The sequence below is a fragment of the Diaphorina citri genome, unplaced genomic scaffold (assembly GCF_000475195.1).
Source record: "Diaphorina citri unplaced genomic scaffold, Diaci psyllid genome assembly version 1.1 scaffold134, whole genome shotgun sequence".
Taxonomy (NCBI): domain Eukaryota; kingdom Metazoa; phylum Arthropoda; class Insecta; order Hemiptera; family Psyllidae; genus Diaphorina; species Diaphorina citri.
The window spans coordinates 115709-135671 of NW_007377571.1; the positions used below are offsets into that span (position 1 = coordinate 115709).

The following is a 19963-nucleotide window of genomic DNA, read 5'->3' on the forward strand; positions in this document are numbered from 1 at the left end:
CTCATCCAGATACTCAACAAAGTCAATGTTGCTTCAAATTTCGGACTTAAGAAAAATTTTCAAAAAAACAAAAAAAAAGAGAAATCATTTTTTCATAACTTTTATGATTCCTTATCACACGGGGAATATTGTTAGATGGGGAAATTTTTGGTCGAAAATTGGCCGCCGCTAGGCAGTCGATCTTTGGACTTAGAAAATTTTCAAAAAAAAAAAAAAAAGTTCATTTTTGACACTTTTTAATGGATCCCTCATTACATGGGGAGTATTTTAAGATACGCGAAGATTTTTGGTCGAAATTGGCCCGCCGTAGGCCGCGCTCAAGCTCAGGGACTCTTTCTTTTTTCCCAAATATGTAACGTATTCCGCAAATGTACTTAGAAAGTCGTGTGATGTTTCACACCAGAAATTTTATTTTTTTTTTTTTTTTTTTGTAAGGGACTTTTCAGTCTCAACCTAGCACTAAAAATGAGGTATATTTTCACAATGCACCAGCTGCCAAAATTTCAAGCCTCCTTACACGGTGCTAACCTCGTACTCCGGAGATAAAGCTAGTTTTAGAGGTTCATACAATGTGCTTTAGTTAGAACTTGTGAAAACCGACGTATGAAATAGAGATTAGATACCGGTGAAATAATAAAATGTTATGTAATCTAGGAAAGAATACAGCACTTCTCCGTCACTGATACTCATTCTCACTCACTCATACATCATTAACTAACCCACTTCTAGATGAGCTGGAAGATGCGGTTTCACCATGTATTCCTTATTTTTGTAGGTACTGGGAAAAATAGGACTCCCGAAATTCCAAACGTTCCCCGAGATATTGACGTTTTAGTCCCCCATAAGAAATACACGGGGCAGAGTTTGAGGCCGCAAAACTTTTCCTACGTTTAATATTTTTCTCGCTTTGTTTTCAGTTTTCATTTCTTCGAAACAAGACTCAGAACGATATTAGTTTTCAGGGGAAGCCAAGGGACGCGAAGCGCGACCTAATGCACACCGCGCGAAGCCCCGGGAGCGCGCAGCCGGACCGTAACAAGGAGATGCGGCGAAGCGCGCGACCACATGCGCAACCCCGCGAAGCCCCGGGAGCGCGAAGCGCGACCTATGCTTAAACCCTGCGAAGCCCCGGGAGCGCGCAGCGCGACCGTAAACAAGGGAGCGCGAAGCGCGACCTAATGCACAACCCCGCGAAGCCCCCGGGAGCGTGCAGCGCGACCGTATACGCAACCTCGCGTAGCGAACACGCGAAGCCCCCGGGGGGTGGAGGGGGGCGAAGCCCCCCTCCCGAGCACGAAGTGCGAGTAATATAAATATAATCAGGCGTGCTGTGGATATTGAACCAGCGCGCAGCGGTACATTATTGAACTGTTAGGCTAGCCATTCACTATCAGGGAGACCATTTGTGAGGTCTACCTGCTAGTGAGTGGCCGGCCTTAAGATAGAGGGGCCACATGCCCTAATTCAACAGTCTAAATAAAGCACTTTCTCAAAATTAAGTTAATAATGGATTAAAGAAAGGTTCTTACTTCTCGTTCTAAATATTCAAGCGTCGACTTCTTATCGAGGGAGGCGTGAGGCATATCTTTGAGGAAATGCCTCAATTCCAGAACGCCCAACTGTATAGCCACTTCTGGGTCGACACAGCTTGAGAGGTCACTCAGTAGATAGTCGCTTTTCACCTGAAAAAAAGGAATAAAACCACGGAATTAATATAGTACTCTTAAAGGTTACCAGGTACTCGATTTTATCCTAAAGGAAAAGAATGGGTTGTCCTAAAAATTAATAGATAGCAACTTGAACGCAACCAACGAAAATTATTTCCCAATCAAATATTATTTAGATTGCGGGGGTAAAGGGACTTTTCAGTCTCATCCAGCAGTATAGATGAGGTCTATTCTATTATAAACAATCTCTACTTTACGTCAACCAATAATAAAACAAATCCAAGAGAGAAAATCCCATTCATAATGACAACAGAATCCGTACATCTCACGCCTTCATCTTTTGACACAAAGAGAAGAAGACAAGTTCCAACTTGCGCAGACGTATGATCTCATTCTGATAATTTGATAATTAAACAATATCTACATTACGTCAACCAATAATAAAACAAATCCAAGAGAGAAAATCCCATTCATAATGACAACAGAATCCGTAGATCTCACGCCTTCATCTTTTGACACAAAGAGAAGAAGACAAGTTCCAACTTGCGCAGACGTATGATCTCATTCTGATAATTTGATAATAATGGCATGAGCGGAAATTCTTTGGACATGAGATTATCTGTTATAAGTGGAAAGAGACTCGACGTCTGACCTAGGTTGTAGGCCCACACGAAATTATGCTCAGAGCTGAGTCCAGGGCCTGCGAATAGATGAAATCAGACTGAATCACAATTCAGAAAGAGACGAAGGAGGACAAATAAAGAACGATGAGACCAAAACTAAAGGCTAGGAAAAATAATAAGAATACCGAATACAGACTAAGAAATACCAAATTTGGTGTTTTTTGTGATACCAGAAACCAGATATTCGATAGAGAGAAAAAGCTTATAGAGTGGCGAAATAATATTATTGCATTAATAATATAAATGATAAATTGATCTTTCATGATAGTTACATTTATTTGCTTGTATGCGTGTACCAATTTTGTTCAGGTTTGGGGCGATCTACAAATGTTACCCACGAAAACATTTCAGACATTTCAACGAATACCTATTCATGAGTTTTTCGTAAATCAACACAAAGTTGACACATTATGACCAACAATTTAACCAAAAGGAAAGTAGAAACAGAGGACCTCATACTTGTGGGTGATGAAGCTGGTATTCACAACTTGTACAATATAAAATCAAGTCAATAAAACACTTCATAAAATGTAATCGCACACCTTATTGGTCTCTACAATGTCGTAAAATTCTCAGAAAACTATTGGAATTGGACCTGACATGGTTGTAAAGAACTGTTTCCTTTCCTCCATTAGCATATATCGGTACAGATCAAATATGCTGATAGCAACTGCAGAAGGTATAATAAAAATCTTATATTATAAGAACGAGATCCATTCACTCATTCACATTTCACATTTCATAGTTCACACACTGATCGCTCTATCTCTAGAAAAAAGGGGAAATGAGTAAATTAAGTTCAAACTTCAAACCTATGGTCAAAATGTAGGAGAATCCTGCCCTCAACCCCCTACATTTCCCCTGACCCCCTACATGGTTTTTGGTAGTAGGGGGTCAAGGGGAGGTTTCTTCAGACCTAGATTTTTGTCAGAGCTCATTCTCTCTTCTGCTTTCAGACTGGAAGGTTCTCTCTGCACCCTCTCTCCTCTCTGTGATATCTCCAAATATATTGAGTTTCGTTTATGTTTTTAGTTTGATAAATACAAGTTCGGCCATGCCTTTTCCACAAGTTTGGCCATGCCTCGGGATGAACTAGCGGGATTCCGGAGCGAAGCGACGGAATTCAGCTAGTAAACTCATAAATGTGAGGAATTTCGAGTTTAGGGATAGGTATTTGGGAAGGATAAATCTGGCTTGATTTGTAAGTATATGAACATGGACCATCCTTCAGAAAGCATGTTTTATGAGCCTCGTAAATGTTTTATACGAAACTGAGACATTTTGCTGTTGAACATGGACCATCCTTCAGAAAGCATGTTTTATGAGCCTCGTAAATGTTTTATACGAAACTGAGACATTTTGCTGTAATAGAGCCCTGATTACCTACTATAAGAAAGAATCCTATTTTTGCCATTGTAACCAACGGAAGTCTGAGAGGCCCTTTTACCTGAAGTCCCTAAGTTTCACCACTGGAGAAAAGATTTCTACGATACCTATAAATTTCTACGTAATTAAATTTGAATTCCATAAGAGTATGAATAACACTAACTCACTGTACTTACTCATTTTCTTTTCAACAATATGAATCACAATAATACGCTTAACTAACCTAGACTATAGAATTGGCAACTAAAAAGACAGATGCATTTGTGAACAAAAACTAAATCATACGATTAACAATGAAAAACTCCAGCTTGGAGCTTTTATGTGGAATAAAGTGATAAATTAGAAGACCAGAAATAAAAGCTCTATTAACGAGATCCAAAGAAGAAAATAAGCTTAATTAAGTAGATGCTATCAGATATAGGTATAGGATTTAGAATGAATGAAAACGGTCAGTAAAAGACACTCTTGGAATCTCATATAACTGGTTTTCTCTATGGAACCTGGGGTTTATTTTTATATATGACTTAAAGTGTAAATAACAAAGTGTGCAAGAATAATGACCGGACTTAATGCTAAATAGTAACAACACAGAAATTTCCAGACCGCCTACGAGAGGTTACGTGTTGCAAGGTGTATTTGAAATTCCAGTACGCTCTGGTAGAAAATATACCGTGTGGGCCCCTCAAGTGTCCTCAGCCCTGACTGTCAAAACCAACTAACGAACTTTTATAATTTTTAAATGTGTTCATCATTTTTTAGGTGTAAGATTGTTGGTCTAGCGAATAGACAGCTATTTTAAACAAAATATCAAAATACTCTCATTTCCAAAATCCAAGCATAACGAAAAGGAACAAGATATAAAGAGAAGTAGTTTTCCTTCCCCCATTTCCTTTAAAAAATTTCCAATAAACCAAACTATCCAAAGAAAGTCTTGGACCAGCCAGTATATCACTCTACCTTTCTTTCCATTTTAAAGTCAACTTCGCGATGTCGAAGACATGTGTGCAGAAAATGTGTTGACAACAATCTGTATAATGCAGTTACTAATGCCGTTAATGTCTTCAATTGAAAACAACAGATGTGTATTTAAAACAATTAATTCGTGTTATTCTAACGATAATCGTTTCGTTTAACATTTTTACATTAAATTTCGCATGTGTGGCGGAAAAGCCTGCGAAATGCTGGCATATTTTTATTGCTTGTACAACAATACCGAAATAACAATTCATTTTTCAAATTCTCACACTATTTATTTTACAGTCCATTAATTTTCATATTGTTAATTGTTTTTCCATTTTATAACATTATTCCATGATTTATATTAATGTCCAATAAGGGCCAATAGTACGGATACGAAAATAGGCTAAACAAAAAACTATATTTGGCGTCACAAAAATCACTCAACTAATTTTCACAACTTGGATTCCATTTGAAAATAAAGAACAAATCACGTCTTATACCCCTGCAGTCCAAGGAAAGTCTCCGCTTGAGCCCTTTAAAGGGACTTTTCAGTCTCATTTCGGTAGTATAAACAGGGTATAATTCTATTCTATTTTATTCTATAAAAGTCAAAAATGTTGCTTTGGTTTCAAAGTTCAAATAAAGTAAGATGCAATAATACCTGATCATATAAAACACAAAAGGTCTCCTTGTCTTTCTCGTACAGATCGCTCAGATCAATTGGAATGTGTCTTATTCTCACATCAAACCTCCACTCTTTAATAGGGTAGATCTTGTCGTAAATCTGTATCACCTGGGAACAAAAAATACCAAACATTTACTTTAGAATTTTAGATTGAAATTAAGGGTACCTATTATAGATCCTCTTACTCTTAAGACCATTTATAAGAACAAAACACTGGCTCTCAAGCTGCACTAAAGCATCAATTCCAAACATCTGATTATTCTGATTGGCCAAAAATTTCAGTCTGACTTGAGAGCGAGAATTTTTGTTCATAAAATGGGATGTCATCCTCAGAAACGAAATCATCCTCAGCATTCAATATTACCTAGCCTACAGTCTCAGAATATAAAGTAACAAATATGATAGTCGATTGATCATTTCTCTGCCTCAACTGGGTTTCACACCCGCATCCTCTTGATGCGAATACCTTGACCACAATGGTAATAATAAGTGATTGTGCTACTGAAGAATTCTTCCAATGTCCTCATAGGGCAAATCCCACGCCTTTCTCATTCAATCTGTCATTACTAGTAGGAAATAGAGGGGGTGTACGAATAGCGAAGAGAGAAAAAGTATAGAAAACAACAGAAAAATGTTGAGAAAATAATAATATTAAAATAATTAGAGTAAAAAATACCAAGTAGGCGCCAGAAACGTTGTCCGGGGAAAATTCAAGAACTGGAGTAAAACTATTGCAAAGTAATAATTATAAAACTGACAAAACCAATGCTGACACCTCAGTGCTACCAAGGCGTCTGACAATGATAATTAAATATACATCAAGGGTTCTCTAATAGATGACGATATAATGGGTATAATGACAAGGATAGTAGGATCATGTTGGCAGTTAATAGTTATGCAGACTGGTAGACAGACAGCTCTAGGGTGGGTTTTAGATATTTTCAGTTGTTTTCAAAACGATAATTATAATATTTATAATACTCCTGAGGTACCTTGAGAATCCCGACATGTGTATGTATTGTATAAAATAGCCATAACACTTTCCATTTTGATACATTAGACTGAAATGAAAACTAGAAATTCCCGTTGGGCTTTAGGAAACAAAATTTGGTCCTGTAACCTGTTCCCCTAACCTACCCAGGAATTCTGGCTCTCTGAAAACGGTTTCAGCTTCTTTGACCCCTTCCCTGATCTAAGGACTTTGGAGTTCTTCCCTACTTCCCCACTCTTCGATTTCTTTATACTGACTGTACCAAATTTAGAGAACCCGTAGAAGTGACAAGTGACTAATATGACTCCTTGACTTCCATAGATACAGAGGTGTACTTGTCAAGTACAGTCCGGAGACCATAGCACGTGGGGGCAGTCTAGAGTGGTGTTGAAATCACGATGAATCAGAATCAATTGATATTTTCGTAATGGGTTCAATATGGAATGAAAATATGTATGACACAAGATTACTTCCACATTGTGCAATAAGTTCACAACATAGTCGTACATAGGGAGTGAATATTGGCCTGATCGGATTAAGGCAAGGGGCTTCCTGACAGACAATGCCTTTTGTGACAATTTTCAAGTGGTATACAGATGGTCAAGTCAATCCAGTTCAGCAAAGGCTGTACAGGATCAGACACTTGTACAGGCACAACCATTTTTTAGCCAACATCATTGAAGGAAGAGGAAAAGAAAGGAGAGAGACCCTACATGAATCACTTGGATTGAGTAAATGAGTATGCTGGGACATACTCCTTTCATGAACTGAAAAGAATAACTCAAGACAAAGAAAGCAAAACATTCGTAGTAGCTTAACCCATCCTTTAGGGCTGTTTGCCCCTACACCTAAGCCTCAGAGTGGGCCAAATGGGAAAAACTTAAAACATGAATTATTTGCGGTAAAAAAAGAGCTGAAAAAAATCTGCGTTTGCCTGAGATCGAACCCAGAACTGCGAATATCGCGAACAAACCGCGGAATTTAAGATGACCAAGGAGTCTTTCCTATCTAACTTTTCACGAGAAATCGATCGGTGTACATGTAAGGGTTCTAGGAATGATGGTTCACGAAATATGCGCTTGTAACAATACCGCGAACAAACCGCGGATACCGCGAACAAACCGCGGATACCGCGAACAAACCGCGGATACCGCGAACAATCCGCGAATAAGTGACTTATCACAGAAGAATCGATGAGGACCTTCCACTTATGAAAATGAAGGGGAAATGAGTAAATTAAGTCCAAACTTCAAACCTATGGTCAAAATGTAGGAGAATCCTCCCCTCAACCCCCTACATTTCCCCTGATCCCCTACATGGTTTTTGGTAGTAGGGGGTCAAGGGGAGGTTTCTTCAGACCTAGATTTTTGTAAGAGCTCATTCTCTCTTCTGCTTTCAGATTGGAAGGTTCTCTCTGCTCCCTCTCTCCTCTCTGTGGTATCTCCAAATATTTCAACATGATATTTTTTTTTTTTTTTTCAACAAGAGTTTCCATTAGAGTATTTACTTAAGATGACCAAGGAGTCTTTCCTATGTAACTTTTCACGAGAAATCGATCGGTGTTGTACATGTAAGGGTTCTAGGAATGATGGTTCACGAAATATGCGCTTGTAACAAGCCAATATCAAATAATTTCGAAAGTTATAACCACTTTTTTTTACACCAATAATTTACGAGATACAGCCTGATTTCCTCGAATTTGCCATCAAAAATTTTGTAAAAAGAAAACGAATGTGCCATCAAATTCATATTAAGAGGATACCAAGAGGTGTCATTTAGGCCAGAGAGCTCGCTTAGGGGTCTAATGAGGGATATTCAGGTACATAATTATGTCGTTGTACCCTACTTCCTGAGACGGACTTGACCGTAGTCCCATTCAGGTACCCTCAAAGGAGCCAGTGTTATTGTCTGTGGCTTGACAGGGCTGGTTTTGTCTCAGTTTTACGTCCTCCAGCGAGACGAGAGAAAGCAAAAGAGTTGCCAACTAATCCTCAGACGAACAAAATCGGACAGATAAATAGATCAAACATCCTTCATTCTATGGTATTACTTAGGACAAATTTAAATCTTCGAAGAAGTGGTTTCAAAGAAGAAATAGATGTACTTACGTCAGTGAGATTGGAGTCTGGATGAAGCCAGATGTCCTGCTTGGAGGGAATATGGTGGATTTTAGCTGCATAAACATATTGGTAGGATCTGTCACAGGCAGTGAGTCCACAGGTTGCCAGTCTGATGAGACCCTGGAACACGAAAAATGTCATAGATACATTTCCAATTATACGAGTACAAGTGATAATACTACCATGAACAGTATTATTACGTTAAGACGGTCTCTTCTTGATCCCTACTGTGCCGCGTCAATTTTTGTTTAAGACTATTGCACTGAAACTATAAACAGAAAGTATGCAGGCGTCCAAAAAGGACACTTATAGTATTATCCGTCCCATTCGAGGAAGAAAGCTTGGTTAAAGGATAAAATATAACATAGGCAGCGAATTTTTCGTCTCTAGTAGCACTAAGATTCAAGCCTCGGGATTACATCCAGGTGGCAAGGATTTGATTGTTTACTACTCAAAACTCAATTTATTGTCCTCACGAGGCTAAATCCACATCGAAATCCAAACACGAAGCCGAAAAATTTCGGCCCTGCCGGGAACCGAAACCGTAAATCCAAACTGCAAGGTCAGTGATGACCACTAGGCCAGCCACTTACTATCAGGTAGACCTGACAGGTACGCCTGACAGTGTGTGTGCTCATCAGGTGGACCTGACAGACGGACCTTTTCAGCCGTACCTGTCAGGTCTAAATGATAGTGTGTGTCTTCATCAGGTATCAGGTAGACCTTACAGGCAGACCTAATCAGGTGTACCTGTCAGGTCTACCTAATAGTGAGTGGCTGGCCCTAGACTACGGAGTTTGCTTGATAAGATTAAAATATTTCCAAATTACCTTGATATCAGTGGCTTCCGCGATGTTGATATTGACCACGCCATTGGACATATGAACCTTGAGCGTGGCGGGGTTGATGGGCTTGGCATCATGACTAGGGGGCAATAAGTCCAGTGGGGCCGATGGGGCTTTTCTCCTCAGAGAGGAGGGGTTGGGGCTGCCGCAGGGCGTCGCCATGGGCGGCTTCTCATGGCTGAAAAAAAAAAACATTGAACAAATTATGAAACCAATCGCATGCTTTCCTAGTAACCAGGTTCAGAAAGAAAAATTCCTCTGAAACGATACGTAATTTGTCCGGTTTCTCTGGTAATACTTGGTGATATGGGTACGGTAACTACGGTATACTATTGCTGAGATAAAAACAACCTAATTCACAGCGCCAAGAGAAACAATGAGACTTTTCAGTTGAATGATGACAGTACCTAATAATTCAGTTCTAATACACTGTAACCCAAATGTCACCGCCTCCTCAATCTCCTCATAGGTCTACAGCGCGTACTAAACAACTTCAATAAATTACCGTTTGATTTTATGCACGGGTTGGAACCGCCAAGTTTCTGATTTATATTCGAAACCTCCTCCACATGATGAGGGTCTCTGATAGGTAGCAGAGGTAGCCGTGCAGGCCAGAAGCTTGTTTGCTATTTGCTGGGTCATCGAAGAAGATTTTCCGACGTTTCCGTGATAACTATGAGGACGGGAAAACTTTTTCTTAGAGGCAAGTTGTTTCTTCTTTCGCTCGGAACTTGATTCGTCCGTTCGACGGTACACTTCAACTTGGAACAATTGATCACTATACTTTCTCGAGGTAACAAAGTCAAGCATTTTCCGGGCGAACACAAATACATTCTCAAACGGGGGGAGGTGAAAAGGTGCTCGCTCGTGTTTCTTTATTTTTAATTGGTTGTAAAAACCATTTAAATATCTTTTAATAGTACAAAATGCGACCTTGTAAATAAGTTATTTAAAATATATTCGAACAATTTTAATTTTTTTAATCCTTTTTCAAACTAACTTGATAAAGTAAATTTTGAAGTCAATAGTTTTAATGATTTTACGTTTATTTTAAATCCTGATAGAGAAAATCGCTATACATAATTATTAAAAACAAACAAATTAATAAAATTAAATACATCAATAGCGTTCATTTTCGCCACTTAAAGGCATCTAACCTCAAGAATGTTGGACAATGTATAAAATTACGTTTCATTTAGAAAGCTAATAAAAAATAATACATTTACACAAATAAAGCAGATACCTGAATAGATAATTAAATTTGATGTGTGACGTTAACTTGGAATCACTGGTAAAATATCAAATCATCTACATAGAACAAAAGGAATACTAAATACCCAGTTTAGTTAAAAATCATAGAGCTTAGATGACGTCAAACTTTTTTGATCGATCAACTAGTTATTCTTTAAATTCTCGTTTTGTGTTTTATCAGTAAAGAAAATAAAAAAAATGGAATATGGACATGATAAGAAAAATTACTTCTCCACTTGTTCTACAACTGTGACTAATTTTACGAGCTTGATATTACTAAGATCGCTATCAGCTTGATTGGATTTTAAAATTTCAATATTTCATCAGTCAACATTCTTGAGTTTACGAGTGGATATTTTCAAACACATCCCAGCAAGGCCTTTTGCCTTTAAGTGGCGTGAACGAACACTAATCTACTCAAGGTTCTTCTCAGGCAAAAAAAAGGAAATAAATTTAACAAGAGCTCTGATGTATGAAATTAATAGGATAAGACCAATCCACCAATAGGTACTGCGAAAGTGGGATATTCTGTATGTGTTCCCAAACATGACCTGCATAGAGTCACACCACGATTTAAGTTTAATTTTAACTTTTTCAAAAGCACCAATTAATAGAAAGTTTCTGCTGAATTTATTAGGCACTAGAAAAGAGGTTTTGTCTGATTAATTCACAACCCAAAGCTAAAAAAAAAAAAAAAAAAAAAAAAAAAAACCCCATTATTGAGTGAGTCAGTCAGTTACACAAGGGGCTGTATATATTTAGGATGATAAACCAAAGGAATACTAAAATTTTCTATATTCAATAAACAACGTGTGTATCACAGATTACGATGACATATGGGCTCCTAACCACCTGACACCTGACGCAAGCTATCCAATGGGAATGACACCTATGACTTGGTCAAAATGTCCATCTTCTTTTATGTTAATCAGCCGGAGGCACCACAGAAGAAACATACGCGAATATTTTTTCAAGCATTCATCATTTTGGAACTGTTTTAAGATTTGTTTTGTCTAAAAATAGACAAAAAAATAATATCAAAACAGAAATTAAGGAGAGATGATACCTCTGCAGCGTACTTTCCATTATATCATACTCTAGAAATAGTGCTGGATGTGTGAAAGACTCGGGGGCCTGTTCCATTAGCCGTAGAACCTTACACTTCGGTGCAAGGTAGGTGTCTATTTTGAGATTCACCACCATCTGAATCTTATATTATAAGAACAATAATTTATATTGTCCAAAGTGAAAGGGCTATAACCAAAAACAACTGAATAAACATACATATCAATTGGGGTTATAACATTATAAGACCTCCTAACTGATAGGTTATGATGTTGTGAAGAACGATAGTCCTTAATTAGTACCTATACACGGAATCGAGAATGAATTCCAGGAATATAGGTTTTGTGTTTTAGGCTTGATAACGAATATTCGGAGGTGTTAACAGTAATTAACACGTAACACAGCCGACAACATAATTAATATTTAAAGGTGTAGGTAAATATTTTGATGTGAAACATCCGTGTAGCCTCCTGTATTAGAAAGTGGGATTTGAATAGTTCCCGTACATGGGCCTATTAAACATATTAAAATTGTGAAATGTAGGATCCTACGTTGGATTTTGTTCCAAGTTGAATATACTCCGTGCGTGCATTATTGTTGTATTTGTACATTATCTCGGAGTATTCTATGTACAATATTTATTATTGTAACACATTCATTACACACGGATAAAAACACAAAACTACGCACCGCTCCATGGATCTACAAGCCCGCCATTTTTTTTTTTTTTTTTTTTTCCTTCAAATATGGGTATACGAGGGTCATAAGTGCGGTAATTTATCTATTTAGGTACTCAATCAAAAATTTTGTCACCAAAATTGGACCTGGGACACCAAATATATTTCAAGGATCGACGTGTCTTGATTCAAGGAAGATTTGTACCAAATTTCATTAAAATCGGAAGTAATAGCGAAACAGACATTCAAACATCCAAACCAAATGCAAAACGGTCGAGTTTAAACGTAGACCTTCACTTCGTTCGGTCAATAACTCAGCAAGTCAGCCCCTAACTGAGAAGTATTGTGTCTCTAAACACTACGGGATGGACAAAGGACATGGTACAAAGCAGAACACGTGAATCTAGAGTAGTCTCCAGACTATGGCCTGATGATATCATTCGACATTGCTTAAAACACGTCCACACTTTTTTGCACCAAAAATCACTTAATAAATTAATGGGTTCCAGTCAATATAGATCAACTTCGGTCGACTGACGTACAGTGATGATACTACTCACCCATGATCCATCCAAACACTATAGGAGCAGGGATAAAAGCTCCCAATGACAGAACTGTCATGCCGAAACCTAATGACACGGCCTTATCTCTTTCTTCCACACTCCTGCGATAAATCAAAGCAGTATAATGAATAACATGAATAACAGGGCCGTATCCAGGATTTTGCCAAAAGGGGGGGGGGGCATGGCCCCCTCGGTCCCCGTTAAATACGGCCATGGAATAGTACAGGGTGAGGCGCGGCAATTTCCTTTTATGAAATGTCCATTGTGCAGCCACACTTGTAATTAGACAAGTTCAGCAGATTAAAAAAAGATGGAAATTTATGTTTCGATTTGGTTCAGTCTTCAAAATTATTTTATTAAAGCAGCAGAAAGCATTTTATGTAGAAAGTTATTTTTCAAATGAGTCTAATAGTGACAGTGCAGCGCACGTTTCGTCTTCGTTATGGTGTTCCTCCTCGGGGTTTTATGAGGCTACCTGAAGGCTAAGGGTTACAAAGATCGTCTGAGGACCCTTGAAGAATTGAAGAACAACATCCGACGAGAAATAGGCCGTCTACCGGTAGCAATGTTGAAGAAAGTAGACAGAAACTTCAGAAGTCGCCTCCATCAGAGTATCGAGAATGGCGGTCGTCATTTGAATGGAGTAGATACTGTTCGAAACAATATAAAGTCAAATTTCCAACATTTCTTGATGCTAATCCATCAACAGAAGTCAAGAAAGTGTCACAGATTTTTTTTTTTTTTTAATCGACGTTTCAAAAAAGGAAATTGCCGCGCCTCACCCTGTATTAACACGAGAGAAGTCATGTGCACGGAAAAAGTGAATTCCAAGTTTTACTTCTACGACTTTTGCTTTAGTTTGTCTGCTTGCTCCATTAAAACTCTCAAAGAATTTATGCGATTTTCATTAAATTCGGCAAAAAATATTAAACACCTAAAGGAAATTATTTCATTGGATTTTGAGCTTTGTAAGTGGCGGGAACTCTTATATCTACAACTGGAATAGTTTGTAATTATTCGAACCTGTCTACCCTCGGGTGCTCGGGGTAAGGTGAGTTCCGAGGACATGTGGTCAATCGTATGGAATTTTGTCTTCAATACGCCTGTCAATCTTTTCATAAAGCTCGGGTAAGTAGGTACCTTATTTACGCATTTCACCAAGGACTTGTATCGTATATTATAAAATCAAGATCCATTCACATTTCATATTTTTTTTATATATGTATATGTATATATAGACCCGCCACACGCAGAAATACATTTCTGCAATTACGCGGTCGGTCTTGTTATATTTTATTGGATACCCAAACCCAACACTGATTTACATTTTTCTTTGTAACTTGTATATAGGGTAGTTAAATCCAAATGGTAGGAGTGTCGGTTGTATAGAACTTGGGCAGCGTATACAGAAGAACATCTCGGTATGTGAAAAAAGTTTCTGTTTCTTCTTTGCCTTAGATTAACGCTAGGAACTCTGATACCCATCTTTTGAATCATATCTGGACAGTTAAGTTGATCATTGAACAAATTATGGATGAATAATAATTTGCTCAATTTTCTTCTTGACTCTAAACTACTAATGGGGAGATTTTCTAATAATTTTTTATAAGAGATGGGATTGGGATATAAAGGGTAAAATCCATTGTATTTAATTTTTTTAAGAGGTTTTGACAGAGGGAACTGTAACTGCTATGGTCTTATCGTCCCGAAAATCGAAGAGAGAAGGAAGACAGGATAGGGTAGTTTTGGCACCGACCAAATTTTGGTCGGTGCCAGGGTCGGCCCCAGGGGGGTCAACTTCAAAATATGAAATGGGAACCCCCTGATTGTGATACATCAAATTAAAGGCCTTAAAAAATTGGTAATTTGATACAAGTTTGAGCTCGATACAACGACCAGGGCCGGAGTTATGGGCTATTCATTTTTTTCATGTTCTTCCGTCAATAGGGGAAGCACCCAAAATGGGAAATTCATTTTGATAAGTGATTTGTGCTTCAAATACAGTCTGGCTGAGGGACTATAAACAGAGAGTAGATCAGCGTCTAGCTAGGAGACTATAAACAGGGAGTAGACTAGTCCAAATTTTCTCACGCTATATCAATAGCGAAGCTTGAGTGCGAAGGGCATCGCATTCGGAAAATTTTGTTTAGCCAAAATTTAGCAACTACTTCAAAAAGTCGCATTTTAAAAGATAGAACACTATTCCAAATTTCAGCTTCTCATATTTAGCCATTCAAAAAATATTCAGGGGTTCCAAGACTTTTCAAACGCTCTCTATACGTTATATTATACAAGGTGCGCCAGAAAAACACTGACAACGACTCAGGGTAGGCAGATCTCATCATTTCCAATAAGGTTCTGTGGGTCATTTTCCTAACTTCGGCTTCGTTTCCGAGAAACGTCCAAAAGACACACTTTGAAAAATCACAGACCTTGTGTCAGTTTTTAGGTCACAAATTTTTTATTTTAATCGATATTTTTTTGATAAAACCACGAGCTAGAGCACAAAATTTTGATCCGAATACACCTGAAACACGTTTTCCAAAGTTCAGTTTTGATATGCTCGAAAAAAATTACGTCATGTCTGATTTTTACGTTACGAAACAATCATTTTTTGTCCGAGGAAATTTTGGAGCAGAGGTCTCCCTCCATCTTTCATTAAAACTTGCGCTTTATTCAAGGATCAGAATGAAAGCTTTTTAGCCTTTTTAACTCACGTCTATAACTACTTGACCGTCCAGATAACAACCCCTTTGATGACATCTACAAAACTATACTGCGGCAGATACACTCTGATACTGTATCTGATGTTACTGAGCACCTTACACCTAACCGAGTCCTTGGTACCAGACCAGCTGACATCAATGACGAAGAAAAGAAGCTCCCCTGACCAACAAGGGTAACTCTCGCTCAACTAAGATCGGATGGTGTCACAAGCTCCAATCATACAAAGCCAGATTGAATCCAGAAGAATCCAACCAATGTTCTGCATGTAGGAACGCCGTACACGATGTACCACATCTCTTCAACTGTGTGGCGAATCCTACTACCCTTGATCCATCTTCACTCTGGACAAATCCCGTGGCGGCAGCAGAATTCCTTAACTTGAAGACAGCGTAAATGGAACGAGACGTAAACAACAACAACACCACTTGACTACTTTAAAAACACATATGCAATGTTGTTGTTTTGTTCTTTGGATTTTTTATTTTTTTAAAGAGGTTTGACAGAGGGAACTGTAACTGCTATGGTCTTATCGTCCCGAAATCGAAGAGAGAAGGAAGGCAGGGGTGAATACAATAACCTTATGACCATAAACAAATTGGTGAAACTTCTCCACAGCAAACACAATAGCCAACAGCTCTTTTTCTATTTGAGTATCAGATTGACTCTCTTTTGTTTTCCTTAATAGATTTTTGCAAATTGCGACTGCTTTTTCTGCAAGACCATTGGATTGACTATGTAATGGACTTGAAAACACTTGATTGAAGTTCCACTCTTCTGCAATCTCACAAATTTTGCCTGTATTTGTTCTAATTTTTTACTTTCCTTATCCTATAGGAAGGAAAGTAATGTAATCGGGTCAAATTACCAAAGACGGACCCTGCTTGTTTGGCTTTATGTTTCTCTGGACAAAATTTGCCCCACCACTTTCGTGTTATTGGTAAAAATACCTTTAATTTGATATATAGGTCGACCAGGTTTGGATAAGTCCTTCTATGGGAACGGACAGAGTGACAGACAGAGAGACGACACCGAAGCGAATACAATAGCCCGTCCACTTATACCTTTTTTTATTACTATCGTAATAATAAAGGAAGGACGGGCTAAAAAACAGAAAGAAAAAATAAATAAATTGGTTAAATAATTAAATAAAATCACCAAAAACCTCTTCACAAATGGCTAGGTAAATACGTCTGAGAAGAGAACGAACCCCAACCACGAGCGCCTTGTATTTCTTGGATATGCAATTTGAGACCCCACGTGGAATACAGCTAGGGAATCCAAACCCGGGACTGGATTTTCATTTCGGGATCGGGATTGTGATTTTCTAATCCCGGAATTTTCGGAGTTCCTTTAAAGAGAAAGTTGTGGGTGGCTCGGGTGTGACTGATCCTCATGCGACATATACAAGTAACAATCTCTTCGTATCTATTCTCTCTCTTGGAAGAACCCCAATCCTCTATGACTGGTTTAATTTTATTCTCTTTAGTTTGTTGAGGACAGGTAGGGTGTCCCATAGAGTTTGCTATTGGATTTTAACGAGTTTAGAGGCGAATGGTTGCAGATAAAGAGGAGAGCAGAGTTTCAAATTTAACCGAGGGTTTTGTGGATTTCTGGCTGCGTTGTCAATCATCTCGTTTTCAGCTATCCCGGAGTGAGATGGACACCACAAGAAGGATATTGTTTTACCATAGTTTTTAAGTTTACGCCAGGTGTCGAAAATTTTTGAGACGATAGGGTTGTCTGCGGAATAATTAGATAAAGCACGCCCTCTTGGAATCTAAAATGATTAAGAAGTGGGAAGATGGAAGGAATTTCAAGTGTTCTAAGCACAGATGGATAGCAATGAGTTCAGAGGAGTATACACATACAACCTGATTTAGCGAGGTCGTCGAGACGATCAGGTTATCAATGCTATACGCGCAGCTTGTTCCGTTGACAGACTTGGAACCATCGGTATAACATGGTGTAAAATCAGCTCAGCGTACTTGGAGCACAGCAAGTCCCTAAAATGTTGCTGGAAGGCAACAGGGGAAATGTTGTTTTTCAGTCCGTCCTTCCTTTAATAAAAGGTATAGGGACGGACTATTGTATTCGCTTCGGTGTCGTCTGTCTGTCTGTCCCCATAGAAGGACTTGTCCAAACCTGGTCGACCTATACATATATGAAATTATAAGTCTTTTCACCAGGAACACGAAAGTAAAGTGGTGGTGCAAATTATGTCCAAAAAACCAAAAAACTGGTTTTTGGGGGATTTTTTTTTTTTTCACATTTTCTCACACAAATGAGCTCTGATCTTGAAATTTGTCGCGACTGAAAGCGAGAAAGTTTTAGGTAACACTTCAGTCGATAAAATATGATCGGTTGTAGCGTCACCTATGTTAATTAAGCTCACCCCTAAGCCCTAAAGGGGATTTAGCTAAAAAAAAGCTCGGAGAGCAAATTCTGCCTTGAACTAGTCCATCATTAATAGTGACGTCATCACTTATTACATTTCCACCTTTCGTGACTTGTGTTCGTTGTTCAAAGTAGCTGGTAAATATTTTTTTTTTTTTTTTTTAAGTTAGGCGCTTTAACACTTTTGTGTCGTTCGCGCCAACCCTTGTTTACCTAGATCTTAGTATGTAGGTACGTACAGGGTTAACACGAAAAACGTTACCAAAAGTCGTTACAAATCGACCACCCTGTGTATCTGAGTATGCAAATTCTTACCTCACTGATAGCAGCACATTACTAGTTTTAGACGCGGATCCAATAAATTTCAGGAGGCATACCACAGCCAGGAAACTGTAGAACTGTTTGTCACAATCTATAGTACAAGTCCCCATGGTGGCAGAACCACCCAGAATACCATGTGAACCCATATTAAGCGAGCCATGGATATTTCCTATGCAGGAACAGTTATGATAAATCTGAAACCCAATAGACCAGGTGTAACTTTGGTGGATTATAAAATGAAAGTTAATGATTTTTTTTTTTTTAAGGGGTTTGACAGAGGGAACTGTAACTGCCTATGGTCTTATCGTCCCGAAATCGAAGAGAGAAGGAAGACAGGATAGGAGAAAGCCAGCCGTTCCGAGAACGAACATAGTCTTATCGTCCCGAAATCGAAGAGAGAAGGAAGACAGGATAGGAGGAAAGCCAGCCGTTCCGAGAACGAACATTATCTAATCCGCCCCGGGCGGGAATCGAACCCGCGGCCTAGCGCTTACGAGGCAGACGCACTACCAACTGAGCTAACTAGGCTGGCTAAAGTTAACCCCCAAAAAATACCACTTCGTGGCATAAAAAAGACCCCGCCAAGTCGTTCCTCCCAAAATCAATCAAGTGCCCACAAAAAATAGTCACCACAATGCTCACAGAGTCCATCCTCTCCCACGAGAGTGAGTATCCGCTTCCTGTAGTCCCCACAGTCCTGAAAGTGGCCGGTCAGGGTGCGAGTGATCAGCCTGTTCAACGGCAGGTCTAGTTCTAGCCAGTCTGCACTCTCGGAAGGAATAGCCGGGTGGTCTTTCCAGTATGGCTGGCTGACCACTCTTCTTGCCATGTGTCTATAGTCCGCTGTCTCCGGGGAAAGAGAGGTAGGTGGCACGCCGCCAATGCAGTGAAGCAGAAGTGAGATTAGATGAAAGAGGAGTGCAATGAGGGGAAAGAGAGGTAGGTGGCACGCCGCCAATGCAGTGAAGCAGAAGTGAGATTAGATGAAAGAGGAGTGCAATGAGGGGAAAGAGAGGTAGGTGGCACGCCGCCAATGCAGTGAAGCAGAAGTAATATTAGAGGAAAGTGGAGTGCAATGAGGGGAAAGAAAGGTAGGTACTACGTGAAGTAGGAGGACACAGATTATGAAGTGAATAAAAGGCGGGGTACAAAATTGATTTCTAATCTTTTTTGGGGTGGGATGGAGTTTTGTTTATTTTTTGTGGCACTTGATTGATTTTGGGAGGAACGACTTGGCGGGGTCTTTTTTATGCCACGAAGTGGTATTTTTTGGGGGGGGATCTCATAACTTTTTGCAGAAACTGAGCTGCAGAAAGCAGAAACTAATATGACGTATGAGCGTAGCGCAACAAAGTACAAAGACAATAGGCATAATAACATCATTTGGTAAGGTTTGGTGAGTTTGGGTTATTTCTGAGTGAAAAACACCATAGTAATATCTTTGGGTAATTTTTAGTAAGTTCGGGTGGTTTCCGAGTGAGAAAACACCATAATAACATCATTATGTAAGTTTTAGTAAGTTTGGGTCATTACCGAGTCTTGGGATGTAACCCCATTCATAGAATACATACAAAAATATGTATTCTGTGCTAAATGGGGGCAAAATTGTTGTGATAATAATTATGTAA

At 38.9% G+C, this 19963-nt stretch overlaps 2 protein-coding genes across 2 annotated transcripts in view; both read right to left on the reverse strand.

Annotated features, from left to right (window-relative positions):
• Positions 1–549: 549 nt before the first annotated feature.
• The window catches only part of LOC103504814, a 27850-nt gene continuing 8436 nt past the window's right edge, over positions 550–19963 (reverse strand). The window contains exons 2-7 of the mRNA XM_017449849.2: positions 9843–10410; positions 9323–9515; positions 8481–8612; positions 5358–5489; positions 1530–1682; positions 550–601 (exon numbers count right to left, since the gene is read on the reverse strand). Coding sequence (XP_017305338.1) covers positions 581–601; positions 1530–1682; positions 5358–5489; positions 8481–8612; positions 9323–9515; positions 9843–10147 — 936 coding nt within the window. The 5' untranslated portion in view covers positions 10148–10410 and the 3' untranslated portion in view covers positions 550–580. The remainder of the gene's footprint in view (positions 602–1529; positions 1683–5357; positions 5490–8480; positions 8613–9322; positions 9516–9842; positions 10411–19963) is intronic.
• LOC103504815 (solute carrier organic anion transporter family member 1B3-like) lies at positions 12619–18547 on the reverse strand. Its single transcript, XM_017449844.2, has 2 exons — positions 18330–18547; positions 12619–12994 (listed from the first exon to the last, which is right to left on the reverse strand). The coding sequence occupies exons 1-2, from the start codon at positions 18479–18481 to the stop codon at positions 12883–12885; spliced, it is 264 nt and encodes an 87-aa protein (XP_017305333.1). The 5' UTR covers positions 18482–18547; the 3' UTR covers positions 12619–12882.

Coding starts and splice junctions, on each gene's coding strand:
- LOC103504815 (XM_017449844.2), bottom strand. CDS start 18,481: ATGGGTTCACATGGTATTCTGGGTGGTTCTGCCACCATGGGGACTTGT. Junction 12,995..18,329: donor AATGTGCTGCTATCAGTGAG/GTAAGAATTTGC, acceptor GATTTATCGCAG/GAGTGTGGAAGAAAGAGATA.